The sequence below is a fragment of the Natrix helvetica genome (assembly GCF_964273705.1).
Source record: "Natrix helvetica genome assembly, chromosome: 4".
Taxonomy (NCBI): domain Eukaryota; kingdom Metazoa; phylum Chordata; class Lepidosauria; order Squamata; family Natricidae; genus Natrix; species Natrix helvetica.
This window is the reverse complement of record NC_138550.1, coordinates 42,241,574-42,266,641: the sequence shown is the minus strand read 5'-3', so window position 1 is coordinate 42,266,641 and position 25,068 is coordinate 42,241,574. Positions and strand designations below refer to the sequence as shown.

General features: G+C 36.2%; 2 protein-coding genes across 5 annotated transcripts in view; one reads left to right on the top strand and one right to left on the bottom strand.

Annotated features, from left to right (window-relative positions):
• CHMP2B (charged multivesicular body protein 2B) overlaps positions 1 to 3,182 on the top strand; it is a 29,089-nt gene extending 25,907 nt beyond the window's left edge. Inside the window, exon 6 of the mRNA XM_081951141.1 lies at positions 113 to 3,182. Within this exon, the coding sequence (XP_081807267.1) occupies positions 113 to 226 (114 nt within the window). The 3' untranslated portion in view covers positions 227 to 3,182. The remainder of the gene's footprint in view (positions 1 to 112) is intronic.
• On the bottom strand, positions 3,131 to 23,820 carry POU1F1 (POU class 1 homeobox 1; the record flags this gene model as incomplete). Of its 4 annotated transcripts, none has more annotated exons than XM_081951137.1 (7): positions 3,131 to 3,341; positions 5,787 to 5,847; positions 12,915 to 13,079; positions 13,223 to 13,465; positions 15,348 to 15,461; positions 17,787 to 17,936; positions 23,679 to 23,820. In XM_081951137.1, the coding sequence occupies 7 exons, from the start codon at positions 23,818 to 23,820 to the stop codon at positions 3,131 to 3,133; spliced, it is 1,086 nt and encodes a 361-aa protein (XP_081807263.1). The 4 variants fall into 4 exon arrangements, with proteins under 4 accessions (XP_081807263.1, XP_081807264.1, XP_081807265.1 ...); XM_081951138.1 differs by having other exon boundaries at positions 17,787 to 17,852; XM_081951139.1 differs by lacking the exon at positions 15,348 to 15,461.
• Positions 23,821 to 25,068: the final 1,248 nt, after the last annotated feature.

Below are 25,068 nucleotides of genomic sequence, written 5' to 3'. Positions count from 1 at the left end.
CTCTCCCTATTTAATTTACTTCGTAATAGCAGTTTTTTGGATGTATGCTTGCAGTTGATGAGTTATTTTAGTTACATAAATTAAACTTTTCATATTCTTTTTCTTTTATTAGATGGCAAAGGCTCCTTCAGCTGCGAAAGGCATGCCGTCTGCATCTACATCAAAAAATGCTACAATTTCAGATGAAGAGATTGAGCGGCAACTTAAAGCTTTAGGAGTAGATTAGCTTTATGCTAATATGAAGCCTGACCTCTACAGCTGCTCCAACATTGGCATATGCACAAACCTCCAGTACAGGTTTCAATAAAAAACCAGATTTCATCGCAAATCTTGCCTAAGCCATTATTGGTAATGGTAATTTCTACAGAGAACTGGAAGAACTAAACTTGAGAGAGAAAGCAGAACAAAATATGTCATGAAGAATTTGTATATCTTTTATTAAATTGGGATGTTTTGTTAACAGGCCATTTATTACATATGGTTTAAATTTTGATTTCTTTGGTTTAGTTTCGGACAAAAAGTATTTAGCTTGGTAACTATTCCATTCATCTTTAGATTTCTACATTTTGTAAATTATTAGAAGCAGCCTTTCGGAAAGCATTTCAGCTCTGCTTTAATTGTAAACACTTCTTAAGAAATAACATGACTTAAAATGCAGCTTGTTTTTAATGAGTTGGAAGAGATAGTTGTCATCTTCAGAAGAATGATTATAAAAATTTCAGTAAAAATTTAGGGAATTTTTCATTAAATACTTTTTAATAACTTATTCTAGTTCAACTTAATGTTAAAATGATACATATGTTTCCATTATAGATTCTGGAATAGTATTGATACCCAATTAGTGGAACTTCAGAAGACAGGGCTGTGGTCTAAAATAATTTTCTGTTAGCAAAATGTTGGAAAGGATAATTTGAATAATTTCCACTGTACTGTAATACAGCTGACTTGAAGAAGAGTCTGTGCCTTTCTGTATATAATGTTTGGTTTCTTTTAATTAAGTTTTGAACTGTGAGAAAAGTAATGTAAGCCATTAACTTATGTTAGCACTGAAATTATGTGAACTCCATGATTGATATGGAGGACATAACACCTGAAAAAGATAATCTTTTTCCTGCAATACCATTTGTACATAAATTCCATGCAGAATTTTTCATTAAACAAATGTTACTTTTCAAAATATCCTTTATTGTCCAATATAATATGCTCTGTATCCATTTTTACACTTGAATGTTATACACAGGCTTAACTGAAGTTAATGAATTTATTTTAATTTGCACCTAATACAATTAAATAACACATGTGTTATAGGACACTTGAAATGTGTAACAATAGAAGAGCAAGTTACAACTTGTAAGAGTATTTTGTATTTTTTTCAAACTGCAATGCAGACTTGACACTGATCTTGTAAGTGCAAAGTATAAATCAGTGAATGATATAGCAAAATAATTATTGAAGCTATCTTATTTGACCAATAATTACATGAAAATAGAATGTCAACAGCAATGTGAATGCAGCATTCAATTTTAAAATTATACATCATGTCAAATTATTTAAATATTATTAAATTTGATTTAATAGCTACAACAATATTTAGTGCAGTATATCCCACTATAGTTAGGTTGTGTAAGCTTTCATTGTGTAAAAATGAAAAAAAGTATTAATTGCCAATTTAATTTGATAGATTTAATTTATATTATTGCATAATATGGATCTGAAATCATTTATGAATTGATTACTTAGACAGCAATTTTTACACACTAGTAGCTAAAAGTAAGCTCCATTTAATTTAATGGAACTTCTGTCCAGGCATCAGCACAATTGTGTTATATAGCATGTGAATGCTAGATATGACCGTTTTTTAAAAAAAAATATATTCTGTTAATCTTCTTATCTTCCCTATATTCAGATACTTAGTTAAATTAATAACATCAGTTTTTGAAAAAGAATGCAATTTTAAAAAAAATCTTTGTTTTCTTTATTTGCTTGCAAAACATCTATAATAATTTGTATAGAAGAAACTTAATAATGAGGAAAAATAATTCATCTGGTGAAAAATATCTTAAAAATACTACCTCAGCTGAAATATTGAAAATTATGTTTAAAAATTAATTATTCTATAATTGCAGATTAAAGGGAACATCTAATAGAAGAAGCAGGCAGGAAAAATGCACCCCAATATGAGGCAGAATTTAACTTGGCAACTTTTCAATTTCAGTTTGTTTTCTCATTTCTTCCTGCTTTAGGAACTTCTGCAATTTTTCCAGCCCTTGTAGGAGAGAGAAATACTTTATATTGTAATGTACTATACTAATTCATCTTAACTATAAATGATGCCAATGAAGTATTGGATTTACAACTACAGTATATAAATACCATAATCATATTTTTTTTGTATCCGATTTGTGGTTGGGGATCAGGAGTAATATTGTTTAGTTATAGCCATTTTGTGAATGAGATAGATAGTACCAGGCTAACAACTGGATCTCCAAATTCCAAATGGGACTTGGCAAAATGCTTCCCATTTAAAAATCAATATACAATTTTAAAAACTTGATTTAATTAAATATAAAGAACATATTATTGGCTTAATTTATTGATATATATGATATTTTAAACAAATATTAGACATGTTTTCCTTTTCAGCACCAAGAATTACTCCTTACAAAAACTAAAAATGTAGGCAATAAAGTGACCAAGCAGTCTTCATAACAGGGAAAAATGCATTTTTGAGCTTTCCAAATATTTTGTCTTTCTGCACTAATATGATGGGTCTTCCAGAGCAATAGACCCTTCAAAAATAATTTTGAATGATGGCCTAGAAGTTGCATAAGCATAATTTAAAGTTGATATGACTTTTAAAAAGCGAAATTTCTTTTTCCGGCTGGTGTAGAATCCTGAAAAAAAGAACATCTTAAAGAATAGCAGGGAGGTGTGAAGTGTTCTTTTCAATCATTTTTGAAGAATACAGTTTTAATGTCTTCTTTTAAGTAAAGGTATTTAAAGAAATACATAAACTTTTCATTATTAAATACATTTATAAAAGGTATTCTATTTTCTTTGTCGGTGTAGTGGGGCAAGAAGTTTTTCAAACAATTAAAGCTAAGAAATCCATTTGTCTGTGGAAAGAATTCTAGCACTCTTGATGGTCCTTAATAATGGAATTAAAGGTGTTCTGGTGTAAACTTGTCTTTACTCTCTTTTCTCTTTGTCTTCGATTGCAGAACCAAACTCTCACCACTTCCTTTTCCAAATTGAGTCCCTCTGCCATTCTCATGATCTCCTGGGATGAAGGCTTGCTTTGTTCTGCAAAATGGCTTTCCAAAGCTTCTTTTGCGGCAATACTGAAAAGAAAAATACCATATGGCAATCATATTCCAAACAGAGCTTTTCTTCGTGCTATGTGAAAACAGTGTGCACCATATCGTATGTAATCAGTAACTCAGTGTTGCAAAGAGTGTGAAATCATATGTATATTTTATATGTCTGGGTATACAACAGACAGACTATAGAACTGTGATGGTGGCACAGCTGGCACACAGAACCCTCTCTGCGGGCACGTGAGCCATCGCCCCATTTCTGATCCATTGTGCCTGTGTGCGCGCCTCCTGCCGGGCAGCTGGTTTTCGGAACTCTGCCGTGCATGCACGGGGGGAGCACATGTGAGAGATGCACCCACATGTGTGGGGGTCCTGGGGCATACGGGGGGGTTGTGTGCACATGGGTGCATGTGGGGGGGGTCACATGCAAGCATGGAGGGTGGCGCATGGGGGTCGCGCATCTATTGCATTATGGGTGCATGTGCATTCGTGCGCACTTTTGCCCCATGATGACAAAAAGGTTAGCCATCACTGCTATAGAATAAGGCTTCTGGGGAAGGACACTTCCTTCTGTTCACCCCAATCAGTGCCTAAAGTAGCACAAAAAGAGATCAGCAAAAGAATTGGTGGCACTCTTATGTCCCAAAGTTGCTTTTTCAAGAGGCAACTGGACTATCTGGTTTTTCTTTGAAGACGTTTTGCTTCTCATCCAAGAAGATTCTTCAGCTCCGAAATCCTATGCTGCCATTGGTCCCTTACTAGATAATATTCATTAGAGTGGCATTAGATTTAATTCAGTAGATTGGCAGATAGTTGTTTTTTTCCAGAAGGAAGCTCAAAAGAAAAAAAAACCTACATCGATAGATAGAGATATATAGATGATTTAGCTAATGTGCTTGTATTGCTATTGCCAAAGGTTAAAGAAGATTCCTAGGGCTAATGGTAACTAAGCATTAGCATAGTTGAGTGCTATAGTGGCCTGCTGATGCTCTGCTCTTGGCTGCTGCTTGACCTTATTGCCAGTGCTTATTTAGCAAGCCTCAATGACAACAGTGAAAAGCATCGTCTTCATTAGCCTTCTGTTCCCCATTCAATATAAAGAAGAAAAAGTAACATATTACAGGAAGAAAAGATCCAAGGTTATCTCAGTACTTCTAAATGATATATATTTATATAATTGTTCTTTGCTGCTATTCTTTCCCTTTACTATTGCTTTGATATTATTGGCATATTTTATGACTTACCTTCCTGGAAATCATGAATATGAACAGTCCCATTTATCTAGAGAATATTAAGGACAAATGAGAATGAAGACAATGTCTCTTGTCTTTCTCTTAATCCTGTGAGCAAATTCTTTTGCTTCCTTTTGTGTCAATTTGGATCACAAAGATCCTTTTCTGCTTTAATTACAGTTGCTTTGATTTGGCTTATAAATGCTATAAAAGATTCTCTACAGTAATAACATTTTTATTCTTAGTTTTAACATAATTAATTTCAAAATGTAATATAACTGAAGCCAACAATTCTAGTCACAAGAGGGCAGCACAGTACTTCGGTTTTGATATAAAAGCAGTATTCTGTTAAATATTAGTGATTGTGATTTTGAAGTTTGAGGTGATCATAAACTACCCATTTTGAGTAGTTTACAATCTGATAAAATTATAAATTTTACACACAAAATTGCAAAAAATATGAATACAATAGAAACAACACTTGTGGCTGTTTTGGTTGTTGAAAAGATTCAGTTGTTTAGATTAAAATATGTGTTCCAATGGATTGTTCATTGAACATAACTTGATATAATCTCAATAAGGTACAAAATGATACATTTCTAAGAATACAAAATATTTAAATGTTCTAGTTTAGAAATTCAAAATAAGAAAAATATGGTAGGTAGAGAAGTTAGGATGCTCTCCAATCAGTATTTGGTATTTTTATTTTTGTAATTATGGCCAAGTTAATATTTTTCAAATATTTTCTGTAACCATCTAAGAGTCTCTTCATTCTTTCTTTGGAATTTTTCCCACCTTATCTTGCAGAGGTTTTCTAGATCATAAATATTCTTGGGTACCTTCACATATATTGCATTTGAGATCTCCCAATAGACTTTTAATAATATTCAGATTTAGAAAATAGTTCCAGATTCCCTTTCTGTCTGCCTACTGAGCACTTCATAGTTGAATTGGAAGTACATTTTGTATTCTATTGCTGTAAAAGCCAACTTCTTTTCAACTTCAATTGTTCATATTTTGCAGAAACGTGTAATATTTATTTTCACAACTCACAGAAGTTGTGTCAACCTCTGTTCATTTAGAAATTCATTGAAACCTAACAGTTTAAATAGGCATGTCCAAGCAGTTGCGTACAAGTTGTAGATCATTATGAGAATATAGTAGAGAAGCCTAATCATCAAGACAGAATCCCTATCACTCATGACTATACATGTGAAAAAGGTGCATTTCTTGTTACCTAATGGTGGTTCTGCGTTTTCTTTTCCGTTCATTCATGCCAACTTTTTCATTGTATAGAGCTACACGGTGGAAAACATAATTAAAAAATAATATTAATTTCAGGGAATTAATGACAATGTTGCAAAACATCTTGTGTCACCTGTACTGTGTTTAATAGTTGTTTCTGTTTGTATTTGTTTTTTTTATAAAAGATGTATGTGATAGTGACAGGTGCAATAGAGTTTATTAAAATTCAAACAAAACTATTCTCTTACAGCAAACATAATGCATTATGGTTGCTATGGTCTTGTATAATAATTGCTAAATCGTTTAGAATTATTTTGTTCATTATAACTGTAAGGAAAACTCATTTGACTACATTAGGAGCATATGACGTCCAGTTTGTATACATTGGGATAATGATACGGTTTTTTGGGGATATTTGTTCTCTGTATACTACCACACTGAATTTGATATGAAACACTCAAGATGTGAGTGAAATGAGGACTTTCAGCTTTAATTCAAGGAGTTTGACAAAATTGTGGTCAACCATTAATCGCTGAAGAATTACAGCCATTTTAAAATATTTAATATTCCCACCTCTATTTTTGGTGTCTCATAAATGATGGGAGAAACTAACAAATATAAGGATTATTTTAGTACTTGGATAAAAATCCTTTGCAGGCAGTGAAATCTGGAACCTATGGTTATGACCAAATGATGAGTTTTCTCCTTTGAGATGCTTTGTCATGCTTGAACTACAGCCTTCAGTTGTTGCTTGTTTGTGCATCTTTTTGCCTTCAGTAAATAATTAGTATGCTCTTGGGTTGAGATCAATGATTGACTTGGTCAGTGAAGAATATTCCATTTCTTTGTCTTGATTTCTTGGCCTTTTATTATCAGTCAAGTCCGCAATAAACACTGGTGTCCCGGTTCCATTGACAACCATATATACTTATACCATAACATTGCCTGTTTGACAGATGATGTATGCTTTAATCATGAGCTATTCCTTTAATTTTCCATACTTTTTCCATCATTCTGGTACAAATTAATTTTGATTTCATCAGTCCAAAGAATATTATTCCATAATTGGTGTAGCTCTTTTAGGTGTTCTCTGACAAAGTCTAATCCGATCTTTCTGTTCAGGAGTGTCACCAGGACTTTGCACCTTGTTGTGAAGCCTCTGTGTTTACATTCATGAAGCTATCTCTTGACTGTAGACTTTGATAATGACATTCCTACCTCTTCAAGAGTGTTTCTTGACTTGGCCAGATGTTGCAAATAGGTTTTTCTTCACCAATGACAGAATTATCTGTTCATCACCTTAGTCATCATCCATGGTCTTCCAGGTCCTTGGTGCTGCTGAGTCTGTTAGTTAATTCTTTCTTTTATATTCCAAACTCTTGTTTTGGCTGTTTTGAATGTTTTTCCTATCTCTATGATGGGTTTATTTTGTTTTTGTTTTTTTTTGGTCTAATGGTGACCTCTTTTGCATAGATATCTCTTTGGATATCTGGAACAAGGCACACCTGGAACTGCTTGTCAACCATTTGTCCCATTATTTATGAGTCACCAAAAATCAGGGTGCATGTATTAAAATGGCTGTAATTCCTCAATGTGTAATGCCACTCTTGTTAAACCCCTTGAGTTAAAACTGACACTCTCCATTCATGTTGAGTGTTTCATTTCAAATTCAATGTGGGGTCGCTCTCACAGGGAAGGACTCCTCCGGGTGCCGTCCACTAAGCAGTGCCAATGGGCGGCACCTAGGAGTAGAGCCTTCTCTGTGATGGGCCCAACCCTCTGGAATGACCTCCCCCCCGATATCAGAACCACCACCGACTTCCCCTCCTTTCGACGAAAACTGAAGACTCACCTGTTCCGTTTAGCCAGCCTGGACCATTCATAACCTTACTATACCTCCTGGCAGACATATTTTAACTGGGTAATTTTAATTGGGTATTTTTAGGATTGTTGATATATTGCTTTTATCTACTTTACTTTGTACAGTGTCTTATTGCCTCCTCTTCTATGTTTCTATGTTTCTATGTTTGTACTTTGCATTTTATGTGTTTTATTTGACTGTACACCGCCCCGAGTCCCTTTGGGGAGAGGGGGGGGTATAAAAATCGAAATAAAAGTAAAGTAAAGTAAAGTGTACAGAGACCAAATGCCAAATCCCAAAATTATCATTGTCCTAATATATATAAATCTGACTCTATATTTGGCCAAGAGCATTTGTTCTGCAACCTTTGAATTTGTGTAAATATACATATTCATAGTTTTCTGAGGAAATGTTTCATAATTGGCCTTTACACATGTTATCAGGCAAATAAGTGTTAGCTTCATGAATTCTTAAGTTAAAATGTGTAAAGAGTATTACTTCTTAAAATAACTTAAAATTGCCTGAGTTTAGGAACATATTTAGCATTACTGGTTTAAGATGTAGATTGTACTTTACCACAGGTGAAACTTGAAAAATTAGAATATCGTGCAAAAGTTTATTTATTTCAGTAACACAACTTAAAAGGTGAAACTAATATATGAGATAGACTCATTACATGCAAAGCAAGATAGTGCGAGCTGTGATTTGTCATAATTGTGATGATTATGGCTTACAGCTCATGAAAACCCCAAGTCCACAATCTCAGAAAATTAGAATATTACATGCAATCAATAAACCAAGGATTGTACATAGAACAATATCGGACCTCTGAAAAGTATAAGCATGCATATGTACTCACTACTTGGTTTGGGCCCCTTTTGCAGCAATTACTGCCTAAATGCAGCGTGGCATGGAAGCTATCAGCCTGTGGCACTGCTGAGGTGTTATGGAAGACCAGGATGCCTCAATAGCAGCCTTCAGCTCTTCTGCATTGTTCAGTCTCATGTCTCTCATCTTTCTCTTGGCAATGCCCCATAGATTCTCTATGGGGTTCAGGTCAGGCGAGTTTGCTGGCCAATCAAGCACAGTAATCTGTTCTGACCTCCCTTCTTCCCTCGCCCACACAGAACACGCTCCGGAACAATACTACTTTAACAGGATTTATTGCACAGACAGACAGATCCTTGGCAGTAAACCACCACGACAAGGCTCACAGACACGAGACACGATAGCAGCTATCCAGCATGCTACGTTTCCAAGACCGAACTTCTTGAATAATTCCTTTGTTGACTTCTGCAAAGGGCGTATGCTCAGTCAATCCTTTTATAGCCTGAAGGGGAGTCTACTTATCAGCAGCTGAGAGCCCTTACCGCCGATAACTGCGCCCTTGCACCCTGCATCTGTGGGCGCGGCGGTAACGAGCATCTAAGAACTCCCTGCTGATGTCTGAGCCACTGTCCTGTGACTCCTCCCCACTGCTCCAAGGCATGGCATCAGGAGCCCCCCTCCTTCGGCTCTCACCGCTGCTCCATGCCTCAGGCGCCTCCTGGTGGCCGACCAGACTCTCCGATCCCTGCTCAGAGTCAGAACCCTGCCCAAGGTGGTCCTCATTCTCCAGAGCCGACTCATAGGGACCCTCACTCTCGGAGTCTGGTGGCAGCTCCAACGGCTCCTGCTGGGCCACAACAGTAATCCCACAGTCATTGAACCAGGTTTTGGTGCTTTTGGCAGTGTGGGCAGCTGGAAAATGCAGTCAGCATCCCCATAAAGCTTGTCAGCGGAAGGAAACATGAAGTGCTCCAAAATCTCCTGGTAGACAGCTGCGTTGACCCTGTACTTAATGAAGCACAGTGGACCAACACCGGCAGATGACATGGCTCCCTAAATCTACACAGACTGTGGAAACTTCACACTGGACTTCAAGCATCTTACAGTGTGGTCCTCTCCATTCTTCCTCCATATTCTTGGTTTCCAAATGAGATGCAAAAGTTGCTCTCATCAGAAAAGAGGACTTTAGACCATTGAGCAACAGACCAGGTCTGTTTTTCTTTAGCCCAGGTAAGACGCTTCTGACGTTTGTTGTTCAGGAGCGGCTTGACGAGGAATACAACATTTGAAGCCCATGTCCAGGATCTGTCCATGTGTGGTGGTTCTTGATGCATTGACTCCAGCCTCAGTCCACTCTTTATGAAAGTCCCCAACACTTTTGAATGGCCTTTTCCTGACAATCCTATCCAGGCTGCGGTCATCCATGTTGCTTGTGCACCTTTTTATTCCACACTTTCTCCTTCTACATAACTTTCTATTAATGTGCTTTGATACAGCACTTTGGAAACATCCAACTTCTTTTGCAATTACCTTTTGAGGCTTTCCCTCCTTATGGAGGGTGTCAAAGATGGTTTTCTGCACAACTGTTAAGGTCAGCAGTCTTTCCCATGATTGTGATTCCTACTGAACCAGACAGACCATTTAAAGGCTCAGGAACCCTCTGCATGTGTTATGGCTTAATTAGCTGATTAGAGTGGGACACTTTGAGCCTAGAATATTGCACCTTTTCACAATATTCTAAGAATATTCTATTCTTCTGAGATGGTGGATTTGGGGTTTTCATGAGCTATAAGCCATAATCATCACAATTATGATAAATCAAGGCTTGAACTATCTTGCTTTGCATGTAATGAGTCTATCTCATATATTAGTTTCACCTTTTAAATTGCATTACTGAAATAAATGAACTTTTGCACGATATTCTAATTTTTTGAGTTTCACCTGTATTTCTGTCAGTGAGGCTGTGGAAATATTATTTGATTTTGTTTATAGCGAGTCTTGAGAGACCACTCTGGGAGGAGTTTGACTCTGTTGCCCCCGAGGATTTGGACAGGTTGCGTGGACGGCTGCGACCCACCACTTGTTTAACGGACCCGTGCCCCTCCTGGCTGGTACTGGCAGCCTGGGAGGTGACACGAGGCTGGCTCCTGGGCCTGGTGAGCGCATCATTGGGTGAGGGTTACTTACCAACCACCTTGAAAGAGGCGGTGGTGAGACCCTTGCTCAAGAGGCCTTCACTCGACCCAATGGAGCTAGCTAACTATCGTCCAGTCTCCAACCTTCCCTTCGTGGCGAAGGTTGTTGAGAATGTGGTGGCGCAGCAGCTCCCGCGACACCTAGACGAATCCGATTATCTAGACCCACGCCAGTCCGGCTTCCGACCCGGGCACAGCACCGAGACAGCCTTGGTCGCGTTGGTCGATGATCTCTGGAGGGCCAGAGATAGGGGTTGCTCCTCTATCCTGGTCCTATTAGACCTCTCGGCGGCTTTTGATACCATCGACCATGGTATCCTATTGCGCCGGTTGGAGGGGATGGGAGTCGGAGGCACCGTTTTGCGGTGGTTCGGCTCCTACCTCTCTGACCGGAAGCAATGTGTGTTGACAGGGGGACAGAGGTCGTCCCTGAGGCCACTCACTTGTGGGGTGCCACAGGGGTCGGTCCTCTCGCCTCTCCTGTTCAACGCATATGTGAAGCCGCTGGGTGAGATCATCCGTGGTTTTGGGGTTGAATACCACCTCTACGCTGATGATACTCAGCTGTATATTTCAACCCCAAACCACCCCAACGAGGCTGTCGAAGTGATGTCCCGGTGTTTGGAGGCCGTCGGGGTCTGGATGGGGGACAACAGACTCAAACTCAACCCCTCCAAGACCGAGTGGCTGTGGTTGCCGGCACCTCGGTTCAGCCAGCTGACTCCATCGCTGGCCATAGGGGGCGAACAGTTGTCCCCTGTGGAGCGGGCGCGCAATTTGGGTGTCCTCCTTGATGCCCGGCTGTCAATGGAGGACCATGTGACAGCCGTGGCAAGGGGGGCATTCCACCAGGTTCGCCTGGTGCGCCAATTGCGCCCCCTACTGGACCGGAGTGCCCTGCGCACGGTCACTCATGCGCTGGTGACATCTCGCCTGGACTACTGCAATGCTCTCTACATGGGGCTTCCCTTGGGACGCATCCGGAGACTGCAGCTGGTTCAGAACGCAGCCGCGCGGGTTATTATGGGAAGCACTCGTTACTCCCACGTAACACCTCTCCTGCGCGAGCTGCACTGGCTACCTGTAGCCTTTCGGGTGCGTTTCAAGGTATTGATTACCATCTTTAAAGCGCTCCATGGCAGAGGACCTAGTTATCTGCAGGATCGCATCCTACCACACACGTCCCTGCGACCTATCCGCTCACACAGGGAGGGGCTCCTCCTGGTGCCGTCTGCCAGGCAATGCCAGCGGGCGACACCTAGGAGTAGATCCTTCTCTGTGATGGGCCCAACCCTCTGGAACGACCTCCCCCCAGACATTCGAACCACCACCGACCTCCGCTCCTTCCGGCAAAAGTTAAAGACTCACCTATTTCAATCAGCTGGCCTGGCACCGTCTTAGTTTTACCTCCCGGGATTTATTTATTTTAATTGGGTTTTAAGGGTTTATAGGCTTTTAACGTATTATATTTATTATTCGATTACAGTCTCATAACCTCCTTCACCAGTATTAATTTAATTGTTTATGTATGTATTTTAGAATGTATTTTAGTGACTGTACACCGCCCCGAGTCCTTTCCGGGAGAGGGGGCGGTCTATAAGTGTGAATAATAAAATAAATAATAAATATATGCACTTTTCCCATACATTCAGTGAATATGTGTAGTGCAAAAGGAATAACACTGTTTCCATAACATTAATGTATCTGGTTTCTATTTACAATACACAATATACATCAGTGTGAAGGGGCTCGACATTTATAGATACATATGTTCATACTAACAAACACATTTATTATAATGCAAATATACAATAGCTTAGCTTTCTACAAGTACATGGCACTTGACCTGGACATAGATTGTGAGAATAATTCATTTCTTCCTTTAAAAAATAAAGGAATTATTGTCTGAAGCAAACATGCTTCTTGTACATTTTCACTGTTTCATGTACGATCTTAAGTTTTGAAAGGAAAGAAGTTCTTTGGAGCACAAAGAATATCACATTTTTGCCTCTGTTAACAAGTCCTTAAAATACCAACATTTCATCCTTAAATTCAATGGTTGTAGTCCACAACTACAGCACTATCCTAAACTTAATATTCATTTGATTTAGCAAGTTGCTGACAAGTGTTACGTGTATATCCATGTGTGTTTAAAACTGTTCAAGCTCAAATGCTGCACAGCCTTAACTTGCACATAAAAACAAATAGTTTTGACTTTAAAAAAAATCTGTGATACCTCCTACTTGTTCTGCTTCCTCCAACCACTTAGTTAATATGGATTTTAGTTTGCAGGCATTCTTGAAACTCAGTTGCAAGTTTTCAAACCGGCAAATAGTAGTCTGGCTGAATTCAGAGCCGTGCACTGCAGCTAGAGCTTCTCCAACATTTGTTTGTGTATAACCTGTCAAAAGAAAATAGATATAAAGAATCAAACTAAAAATCCAAGGTCAAAAAAGAGTGGTAGGTGTAGTTATTTCCAGTCACTGAATATGATATTTTAGAACAAATATATCTTTCAGTTGTCTAATTGCATGAATTACATACCTAGCTTAATTCTTCTCAACTTGAACTCATTGGCAAATTTTTCCAACTCTCTAATTTCTGGAGAATCCATATCTATTGGTTCATCAAGTGACTTGGCTTTCTTCCGAAATTCCTGTTTAAAATCAGTGGTAGGATCAGCTCCAAGTAGAGATGGATGCATGGAAGTAAAGCTGTGGCCTAGAGCGCATGAACTGGCACTTAGAGCATGGTCAGGGAATTTATATAGGCAAGGAGTGAGACCACCTGTTCAGAAGCAAAACACATAAAAGCCTTCTGATTAAAAAACAATTTTAAGGAGATAAAATATTGTATTACTTAAGTGTATATCAATCATTGGTAAAATATGGGTAATGATGGCTTACATTGTTAGTGATTTGAATTCGGTCATAATTGTTTTTAGAGAATGTGTGCTTGAATATTAATCACAGTATTACAATATCTAAAGAAACTGAAGATGGAAACAGGAAAAAAAAGGAAAGTCATTCAAAATATCTCTGAACTCCGAAGGCCGTTGTAACTTTAGATTGGGAAGCCTACATTGGACAAACAGTAACTGATTTTTTAAAAGTCCATCTTTATTTAAGATGGAAAGAGTATAGTAAAATACTATACAGTAGAGATGTTGACATGAAAGAAATCTAAATAGATATTCCATAAGTACAAAGACCTTTAGTAGCAGAACATTAAGATAGATCAGCACTCTGGGTGGATGTTGGAAGTTTCCAGGACTTAACAAATTACTCACAAAAATATGGTAAGCAACAGAAGAATAAAAGTTCCAACCAAGGTGGTATAGCAAATTTAGAGAACAACATGATAGCCAACAGAAAGGAAATTTAAAAATAGTACAAATTATACAATTCCTTAATTTTACAAACTTGCAAAATAAAGCTTAATATCATCTGATTCAGATTATAACCTTTTATAAAAGGGAAATACCAGATGATAAAGCTGGTTTTAGAAGAGACAACATTGTTGATTCACATTGGTTAAATGCGAAATCCAGAACATAAATCAATATGGGCTTCACTGATTGTAGAAATGATAGGCTACACCAAGTCAAGTTATGGAATGTGTTTACGAGAATGGGAATCCCAAAACATTTCATTGTCATCATGGAAATAGGACAAAAAAGGACTACAAAAACCTCATTCCAAACAGAATATGGTGAAATGCACTAGCTCTAAGTTGGAAAAGTTAGACAAGGCTGTGTACTCTCTGTGTTTACTCAATTCGTAAGCTATATTTATTGAAAAGTTTATAATGCTGAAAAAAGTAGAAGGAAATAGAAGAGAACAAGAAGCAGCATAGTTAAGCATAAAGAAGGAAAGTACAAACCGCACAGAAAACTAGACCAATAAGAAATCAACATCTGAGAAAATTCCAGAAAGAATCGGCAAGCAATGAGTTTGCAAGCACTTAGAAAGAATCACGGTGATTACTAGAAGCCAGCGTGGTTATATAGAAATATGTATCATGACAGACAAATCTTACTGCTTTTTAGCTAAGTAATTATATTACTAAACTAAGAGAATGGTATGGATACAAAATATCTAAACCTCAGTAAGGCATTTGAATAAGTTGGCTCTACACATATTCAGTGTATGCTGTTTTAAATAAAACAAATGGAGGATAGATAATCCACCAGTCACATAGATTCATAGTAGATTGAACAGCCATGCCCGTTGTATGGTCCTTAATGGATCTATGACTACATGGAAGGAGGTATACATGAGAGTATTTGAAAGTACAGTCTTTGGCACAATGCTCTTCACTATTTGTATAAATGACTTAAGGATCTAGAAATACATTGAGAAAATTTCCAAATGATAAAAAAGTGTAAGATATTATAACACATCAGAATTCAGGCACATGTTTCAAAAAATCTTGAAAGATTGTATGTATCTAGAAAAATTCTGTTCAATGATGATAAAAATAAGGTCTCGCTTTGTAGGAAAACCAGGTGCACAAGTACAAGGTAGATAGAATCTGCCTCTGTAGAGCACAGATTAAGTATGAGCCAGCAGTTGCTACAGCTGCAAAAGAGACAATGAGCACAGGAAGAAAACACTTAGTTTAAATGAGAGATGGTTAAGAAGAACTTCACTACAGGGGGGAGACTTGCCTTGTAAAGTGCCAACTCCATTCACAACATTGGGATGAGACATGCTGCAGGTCTGTAAAATACGGCTTTGAGAGAGGCTTGCTGCCAGCACATCTGGAGCAGTAGGCTTGATACCTATTAGAGATGGGCGGGAGGGAGAGGAGACTGCAAGAATATCAATTGAGAGATAAAGAATTCCACCTTAGCTTTAGCACATAATAGCATTAATAAATAAGAACCATTCCTGCAACTTTTTCTTTTTAAAAAAATGCATTGTATTGTGTCCATCTAATGCAGCCTTTGTCAGTTTGAAGCCCCCTAGATATTGAACATTTAAGAAATATTTCAATTTAAAATACTGTTGTTTATTCTGTAGATAAATTTAAGAAAAAGGGAAGCTAATGAAAGTTAGGGAATTAGATGCTTGTATGGACAAGTGCTTGCCATCTTGACCTATCTGCAGCATTATATTGTGCTCCTCCAAGAAACATCTTGTAGTTTCTTTCATCTCCTGCAGGTGAACTGGTGCACTTCTTTTGACATGGCACCAGGAAAAGCACCAGAGAATGGATAATTGATAGCAAAAGACCAACTGGTCTTCTGCTCCCAGTAATTGTCAACTAAGAAGGGGTTTTCCATCTCACCTATCTTTTGCTCTGTGGCTCTTAGAAGATGGTCATCCTTGAGCCAGCATATTTTGTAGCACTTAGTCCACTTGACAACATTATTTTTGTGCTGTAGTGAGGAAGAACCTGAACTTTAAAAAAAATTAAAAATGAATCCTACATAACTGATACTAATAAGTCATGATCTCTTTTATAATCTGCATCAGAAAGTATCTTGACTGACTTGACATATCCACAGATAAGGTTTACATCCATACTGTTTGACATAGATGTTGAAAATACTCTCATTCAACTCTTTCTGTAATTTCCAGTTCCTATCTTTCTATAGATTTTACATTCCAATTGCTTGTTCCAAAGGTGCTTTTTTCAAAAAGCAACTGGACTTTCTTTGTTTGCAAGAGGTTCTAATTAAAACAAGAAATACACATAGTATTATTTATGGGTGATTATGGAGATTCTCAGTAATCTAAGTCATGGTTGTCCCAAAAGTGCTTTTTCAAAAGGCAACTGGACTTTTTTTGTTATTTCTTGAAGGCATTCCACCTCTTATCCAAGAAACTTCTTCTATATTGCTTGCAGTCATCTGGTTGTCATCACTCTCATGACCAAGTTGACTGCAAGGAATATAAATCCTTCCATTCTCCACCATTCGGTCAAAATGTAAGAAGCGTCTTGGATGAAAAGTGAAATGTCTTCTAGGAAAATCAAAGAAAGTCCAGTTGCCTTTTGAGAAAGCTCCTTTGGGACAACCATGACCTGGATGCCTGAGATCTGCATGGACATTCCAGTCACCTATAAATAATACTATGCGTTTTTCTTGTTTTATTTAGAACCTTTTGCCGTTTTCCACTGAATATTTATCTGGAAGCTTTTTTCTCTTCTTTTTAATGGATGCCAAGATTCTTTTTATTTCGCATGGAGAATTGGCATGATAGATAATGTAGATGAATCATGAGAAGTATTATGGACTCTTCTACAGAAATTTACATCAGTATTTTTCAACTCTGGCAAATTTAATATGTGTGGAATTCAGTGCTAATTGGGTCTTAACGTTGTCAAGGTTGAAAAACACTGGTCTACATAGTGTTTTAATTGCAACATAAACAGTCTTGTGAAATTGGAGTAAAATTGTTTCCCACTCTTTTTCATAGTTCCCTTTTCTTTTGTTGTTGTTTTTCTTAAAGATAAATAAATGAAATAAATTAATTACAACAAAACAAAGCATTTTTTTTTACTGCAGTGTGTAAATACTCCTTGGCACAAGTCAAAAGAAGTGGCAGTAACTGTGCTGGGATGTCAAACTAAGCCAAGCCTAGTTAGTATCTGGATGACAAGGAAAAGCAGATCTATAAGCTAGAATGTGAATTTGCAGAAAAAAGAAAACCACTCCTGAAGTGAAGCCATTTCTGGCACATTGTCAAGAAAGGTACATAAATAAATTATGAAGTTCTTTTGAATTCAGATTCAACTTAAAGGGGAAGTTATTTGTATAATAATGACACAAGAGCAAAGAAAGGCCTTTATCGAGATATTTCTCATGGATCAGACTTCCTTATGTAAGCATTTACAAATCCTTAATGGAAACACAATTCAAATGATTGGTCTTACATTTATTATACTTAATATTCATACTTTCTATGCACTCTAACCCTTTGTGATAATACAACGACAATATTAGCTAGTGGACCAAAAGTGAGTGGCACTCACTTTGGCAGTAGGTTTTGGTAATTGCTAGAGGTAAGCTACAGTTTCAATGAACAATTACTTGGAACTGTCTTTATTACTTCCAGAGAGTTAAAATGCTATAGATTTTGTTTCAGAAAGTATTTCTTACCTGCCATCATCCCATATGCAGTTTGTTGGTTTCCATAATGACAAGAAGGAACAGAATAATGCAGACCTGGAGGCATATTTCCCATAGTAGCCATAGAAAAACATATATGGGCATATTTAAGGGTTGGGTTCAAAGACAAATAGATGAGACCAGTAAGAAAATGGACACGCATTCATAAAACACTATCTCTATCAAAATACATGAAAATTATCTTTTGAATGAGTTGAACTCAATGAATATCTTAAGAATACAATATTGTTTGATTTCTACATGCAGCAATTTGGTCATCCAATTTAAGGAGTACATAACTCAAGTTTTCATCACATTTTCTCCACATAGTAAGCTATAGGCTGAAACATGGAATAAACTGGGCAGATGGTGAAACATTCAGCACATGTTGAATTATGTATATTTCCATTCATGTCATATATTTAGATATCAATTTAGTAAACTCATTTCCACATGATTTTTATAAAAAAGGTTATCTAAATAGTAACAGTAATATAAACTATGATTATTACAGAGTGGTTGAATAAGCCAGTACAGGTGAAACTCAAAAAATTAGAATATCGTGCAAAAGTTCATTTATTTCAGTAATGCAACTTAAAAGGTGAAACTAATATATGAGATAAGACTCATTACATGCAAAGCAAGATAGTTCAAGCCATGATTTGTCCTAATTGTGATGATTATGGTGTACAGCTCATGAAAACCCCAAATCTACCATCTCAGAAAATTAGAATATTACATGCAATCAATAAAACAAGGATTGTACATAGAGCAATATCGGGCCTCTGAAAAGTATAAGCATGCATACTCATCTTTCTCTTGGCAATGCCCCATAGATTCTCTATAGGTTCAGGTCAGGCAAGTTTGCTTGCCAATCAAGCACAGTAATCCCACGGCCATTGAACCAGGTTTTGGTGCTTTTGGCAAAAGTTGCTCTCATCAGAAAAGAGGACTTTGGACCATAGGGAAATAGGTATGTATTTGTGTGTGTTACAAATTGTGTTATTTGGGCATACCAGGGGTTGACACACTTCTATAACAGGATTAGTGATTAGGAATTTAGTAATTTTTAGAATGATATGTTAAATAATTAATAATGATAACAAGGTACATACATGTGTTGGTTTGATGAGAGGAAACCTGATATAATTAGTGAATGAATTTCTATTAATAACTTACAATTGTAATAATAACAATGTAATGACAAGGGATATAGTTATTTGGGCATACCAGGTTGTAACACAAATACATACCTATTTCCCTGGCTCAGCTCATAAGGAAGAGAGCCGGTGGCTTAGTGGCTAATACAACTGCCTAATATGTAATACAGCCCTGCTTCGAATCTCAGTAAGGGTATGGCTAGCTGATGAGAGCTAAATAGCTTGAAATAGATCTATACTAGTCTCCCTTTATTTATTTATCAGCACAAATACAACACAAATATAAAAAGGCAACATTAAAAATAAAAAATATGGTTTTCTGCCTGGATGGTCTTCTGTAATGAGCCGAAGGACAGAAAGGGGGAGTAGTGAGCTCCCTCCCATATTTGGGCATACCAGGGGTTGTAACACAAATACATACATATATATATGTATGTATGTATGTGTGTGTATGTATGCATGTATGTATATATGTATATATGTATGTATGTATGTATGTATGTATGTATATACGTATGTATGTATGTATGTATGTTCTGGCTCAATAAAAGGAATTGGGATACAAATAGTAAACAGCGACTTGGAAAGAGGATTAGAAATTTTGTTACCAAACATAATTAATTCTTACTTAGAACATGTTATAAAGGTGTAATGCTATTGGATGATATTAGAAATAATTAATGAAATGTCATAATGTGGTTGTGTTTTTAATTTTGGATTATTTCATGCAAAGGACGTTAAAACAATTATAGTCAAATGAGAATTGTGGGATGTTGATAGTAAGATATATAAAGATTTTTGATTTAAAATATACAATGTGATATGAACTATATGTAATGACTGTGGAAGAGATGCACAAAAGTTATTTGTAACCAATCGACACACTTCTACAATATGTAATGAAAGATTATTTTTGCGTGTGTTGTGTTTGTCTGCTTAACCAAAAAGGAAAAAAAAATCTTTTCAAAAAAAAAAGAAGAAGGCTGCATATGATAACTTGCAAATCACCAATTGAAAATAAACCATTCTGTGGTAGGTTACTCTTGACCTTAATTGTTACATATATGAAGCAGATTTTAAATAATTAAAACAGAAATAAATTATAGTCCTGAAACAGATGAATAAATCCAAATCTGAATCCCATTACAACACAACAGCAGAGTTGGAAGGGACCTTGGAAGTCTTCTATTCCAAAACCCTGCCTAGGCAGGAAATCTATACCATTTCAGACAAATGGCTATCCAACATCTTCTTAAGACTTCCAGTGTTGGGGCATTCACAACTTCTGGAGGCAAGCTGTTCCACTGATTAACTGTTCTAACTGTCAGGAAATTTCTTCTCAGTTCTAAGTTGCTTCTTGATTAGTTTCCACCCATTGCTTCTTGTTATGCTCTCAGGTGCTTTGGAGAATAGTTTGACTCCCTTTTCTTTGTGGCAACCCCTGAGATATTGGAAGACTGCTATCATGTCTCCCCCAGTCCTTCTTTTCATTAAACTAGACATACCCAGTTCCTGCAACCGTTCCTCATATGTTTTAGCCTCCAGTCTCCTAATTATCTTTGTCACTCTTCTCTGCACTGTTTCTAGAGTTTCCACATCTTTTCTACATTGTGGCGACCAAAACTGAATGCAGTATTTCAAGTGTGGCCTTACCAGGGCATTATAAAGTGGTATTAAAACTTCACATGATCTTGATTCTATCCCTATGTTGATGCAGCCTAGAATTCTGTTGGCTTTTTTGGCAGCTGCTGCACACTGCTGGCTCATATTTAAATGGTTGTCCACTAGGATTCCAAGATCCCTCTCACAGTTACTACTATTGAGCAAGGTACTATACTGTACCTGTGCATTTTGTTTTTCTTGCCTAAATGTAGAACCTTACTTTTTTCACCATTGAATTTCATCTCTACGTAATGTTTTATTTCCTTTTTCATTTCTTTTGAATTCAAAATGAGGTTTCTGCTATAACCACAAGGTAGAACATAATGTTTAAAAAGGATAGCATAATATATTTTCAGGATTGTCTGCTTTGTAAGTCTTCTAACTACCATAGCATTGAAAGCTAGAAATCTAGGAATCAAACCCAATTTTCCAGAAGTTGCATTTAATTTTTCTTTATGGGAAAGAAGAAGCTTGTTTTTCCTAGGAATAATGACTTTCATGCATCATTGAATAAATTCATGTTATAAGATAAGGGAAGCATTTATCAGTGCCAATTCATTGGGTTGGATATTTTTGTGGAATTTGCAGGGAAAACTGACTGCATTGCTTTAAATGTTAGTTAGCAGGATAGCCAAGGTTATGGTGTACAAATCTTCTCATATGTCTCTTGTTCAGAAATGCAGTTATTTATGTATAGAAATCTTTATCTTTTGTCAAAACACATTCCTGTCTGGGAAGAATCATTCACTTTAGTAGAATTCAGGTAATTAGTTAATTATTATTATTATCATTATTACAGCAGAATTATGGCATTGATTAAGCTTTTCCACACTGCCACCCTCCATTTGTTCTTGAATCACAATTTTGACCCAAAAGACTTTGGCCATTTGGATACGGAATGATGTAAATCAAACTGTACAAAATCTAGACCACTATGCTCAGGTCCCCTAACCAATCTTTATTGATTAAAATTACAGAAAGTATCAGAATGTGCCTAAAATGATATTACTGGTCATTGAAGTAATGATGACTATCTAGCCACATATTACATGATAGGACATTTCTACCAATGAATACTATAATTATCCTGGACTGGTTGTTTAAAAGAGGAGAAAGAAAGAGAAAGAGAGAGGAAGGAAGGGGAGCATACGAAACAGCTTTTAAAGTTGTTATTGTTTTTCTGGGGCATATTCTTATTTTGTTCTACAGGATACAACTGTGTAACAGATTATATGTCAAACTACTGAAATGTGTTAAAATGTTAATTCAGCAAAATGCCAAAGTAATGAAACAAATAAAATATTGAGTTCCTTTTTAATAGGGAGATGGCTATTGATTTACTTCCAAGCTCAATGCAGAGTTGTGATTTAAGATTTGATCATATCTAAGTTCTGATCAAAATGACACACACACCCCCTTCACGGAAACTTCAATTATTGCCTATTTACCAACATGGCATTATTTACTTGTTCCAAAAAGCTATCACAGCAAACTTTGGTGTTTGAAGATAAAGTTTAGAAACCATTATAGGATACTTATGTGGTTATTATTGTTGTTTTAAATAGCTTAAATCACTTATTTACATTAATGGAATTAAGACAGTTTCCATTCATTCATTTCTTCAATCTGATCATGAACTTCTTTGCATGGAAACAATTTCAGTAGAGCATTAGATATTCATTGTTTTGAGTTATGTGTAAGAATGAAAATTTATCTAAAACACCATCTTGCTATCAATTGATGTACAAAACAAGAAAATTATCTATAGATTAATTTTCCAATGGCATGAATAAAACAGTACTAAAGAAAGCAAAGCTATGGTATGTGTGTGTGTCTATATGTTTTCGTAGATTTTCACGGGTGTAGGTATGCTGGTCTTGTTGTATTCGGGTCTTTTCCCGTGTAACAATCTATATATAGATTATATATATGTGCTTACTTGGAAGTCTGTCTCTTTGAATACTTTTGGATTTATTAAATAAACAAGCAAGCGCTCAGAAGTAAAGCTATTATTTAATAAAATAAAATGCAAGTTCAGTTGTAATCTTCCAGCAAGAAAATATTTATTTTCCTTTTCCAAGAATTATATATACATCAATTTCTGAATCAATATGAATGAGTATTTCATTAATGAACACTGTAGCAGGATCTTTAGTGCCATATGAAATATAGGGTAACGATTTTTCCAAGTTCTCAAATGCAATTAAGAATTTCAAAATTTGTAGTTCCATTTAACTAGAAGGAGAAGATTTCTTTCAGGTACAACCATTAGCTCCCAGATTAAATTGATGTGAAATATTCTATAAAATATATTAATGCTTATAATTATGTGGACAATGATAGAGAGTCAGCAATGGAGAAACTATTTTTTTAAACAAATCATAGGCAGGATGGAAAGATGTAAAAAGTGATTTGCTTTCATTGCATTGCTATTTAATTTCGGTCTTTCATAAAGAAATTCAATGTTTTTACATTGAACAGCATGATAGTTTGCTTTCTTTACCAATGAATTTTTACAATATTAAAAGTATTCCATATTTCATGGATTGAATTAATTCCAACTATTTGAGAAAGAAGCATAATAAAAATCAGATGGAAGCGCAAAGTCATTTTCATATCACCTGAAATAAACTAATTTTGCATAATTAGCATCAAAATGGATTAGTTCAGGATTGGAACACTGACAGATATCTACCATTCATGAAAGTCATTACCTGACATTTCATAAAGTGTAAAATTTTCACTTTTTCCATTCTGTAGCAGAAGTTTTTAAAAGGAAATCAAACAAAAAGTTCGCATTCTTTTCAATTTAATGAGTTCAAAATATTAAATATTGAGTAGAATGACATTGGTTTCCTGGTCGAATATTGATTACAAGATTAACCTCAAAGAGCGATGTGAAATCAAAGTGGTAATTAAAAGACATAATAAGCTAATTAAATACCAATTTTGCTTGAAGGATTTCTTAAATTATTTGTACAGCATAGCAAAGATGCTAAACCAAAGCCAGTAAAATGGCACACTGATAAAAGTAGCAATTTTAAAATAAGAGAAACGGTACCTGTAGACACCACATTAGTGGCATGATTGGAGACGGGCAAGCACTCTGCAGCACTATGATGCATTATTAGAGGCAGAGTGGGAGACGAGTCAGAAGTCAAGGGGATGAAGGTGTCAGCTGAAGAAAAGACTTGACAACTCATTTCCACCAAAAATAAGCAAAACAATAAAATAGAATGAGAGTGAAAGAGGAATGAAGGTATGCCTTGCTTTGCCTTGCTTTTCTCAAAGGACTATCCTATGCCAACTCAAATTCAGTTGGCCAACTTCATTACTTGCATATATACATAATGTGAGTTATGGTGCACTGTGAGTTGTGTGCAGGCATTTATACCACCAGGAAATCCTTTTATCCATGTTAATGGGCTTTGCTAGGCTGGGTTGCTTAATCACTCTGGAAACTCCTTCTTTCCCACCCAAAGGCAACAGATACCCAATTAATGAGGGGAAACAAGAGAGCTAGTTTTTCAAATTCTTTCAAGCTGGCTTTTGTGAAGAAAACAATATTGGATAAAGCTATATGAGGGAGTCATTTTACCCCAGCTTCTGCTCATGAGAAGGAAGAAATCTCCTCTGTGTTATCTTAGGAACACCTGTCTAGGCTTTCCCTATCCCCAGTAAATATTGAGAAATTGAAACATTATAAATGATATTACATTCCAGACTGCAGCAATCTGATTTATTTCTTTATAGCTGGAGAATATACATATTAATAATTAATTGAAAGCATCTTAAATATATTTTAGAGTCTGGGAAAACCAGGTTGGATATATTGTTTTATGAATCAGTGTTTATTATTTTAGGACATGGGAAGGTATCAGTTTTAACAACAACAACAACAACAACAGCAAGAATAACAACAATAACACTTGGTACCATGTCCAAGAATTTTATAATATACATCAACAAATTGCAGCTTCCTGCAATAATACCAGCGGAACTGCAAAAAACTGCACTACTTGGAACATTGTATATTTTAAGAAGGTACTTGGTTGATACCTAGGACGCTGGCAGAAACCCATATCAACTATTAGCAACAGTCAATGGCATTTGTGATGCATTTTTGAATGTTCAGTTGACTGAGTTTAATGTATAATAATAATAATAATAATAATAATAATAATAATAATAATAATAATAATAATAATAATAATAATAATAATAATAATCCACTGACAACCCAAACTGCCGACTTTGCAATAACAAAGTCGAAACTGTTTCACATTTAATATGTGAATGCAGCAAAATCGCACAAACTGATTACAAAGCTAGACATGACCGAGTTGCTAAATTAATCCACTGGTCATTATGTAAAAAATATGATTTACCTGTATCCAGAAAGTCATAAAGTGGAAAAAGTTATCGAAAATGAGAAGGTGAAGATCTGTGGG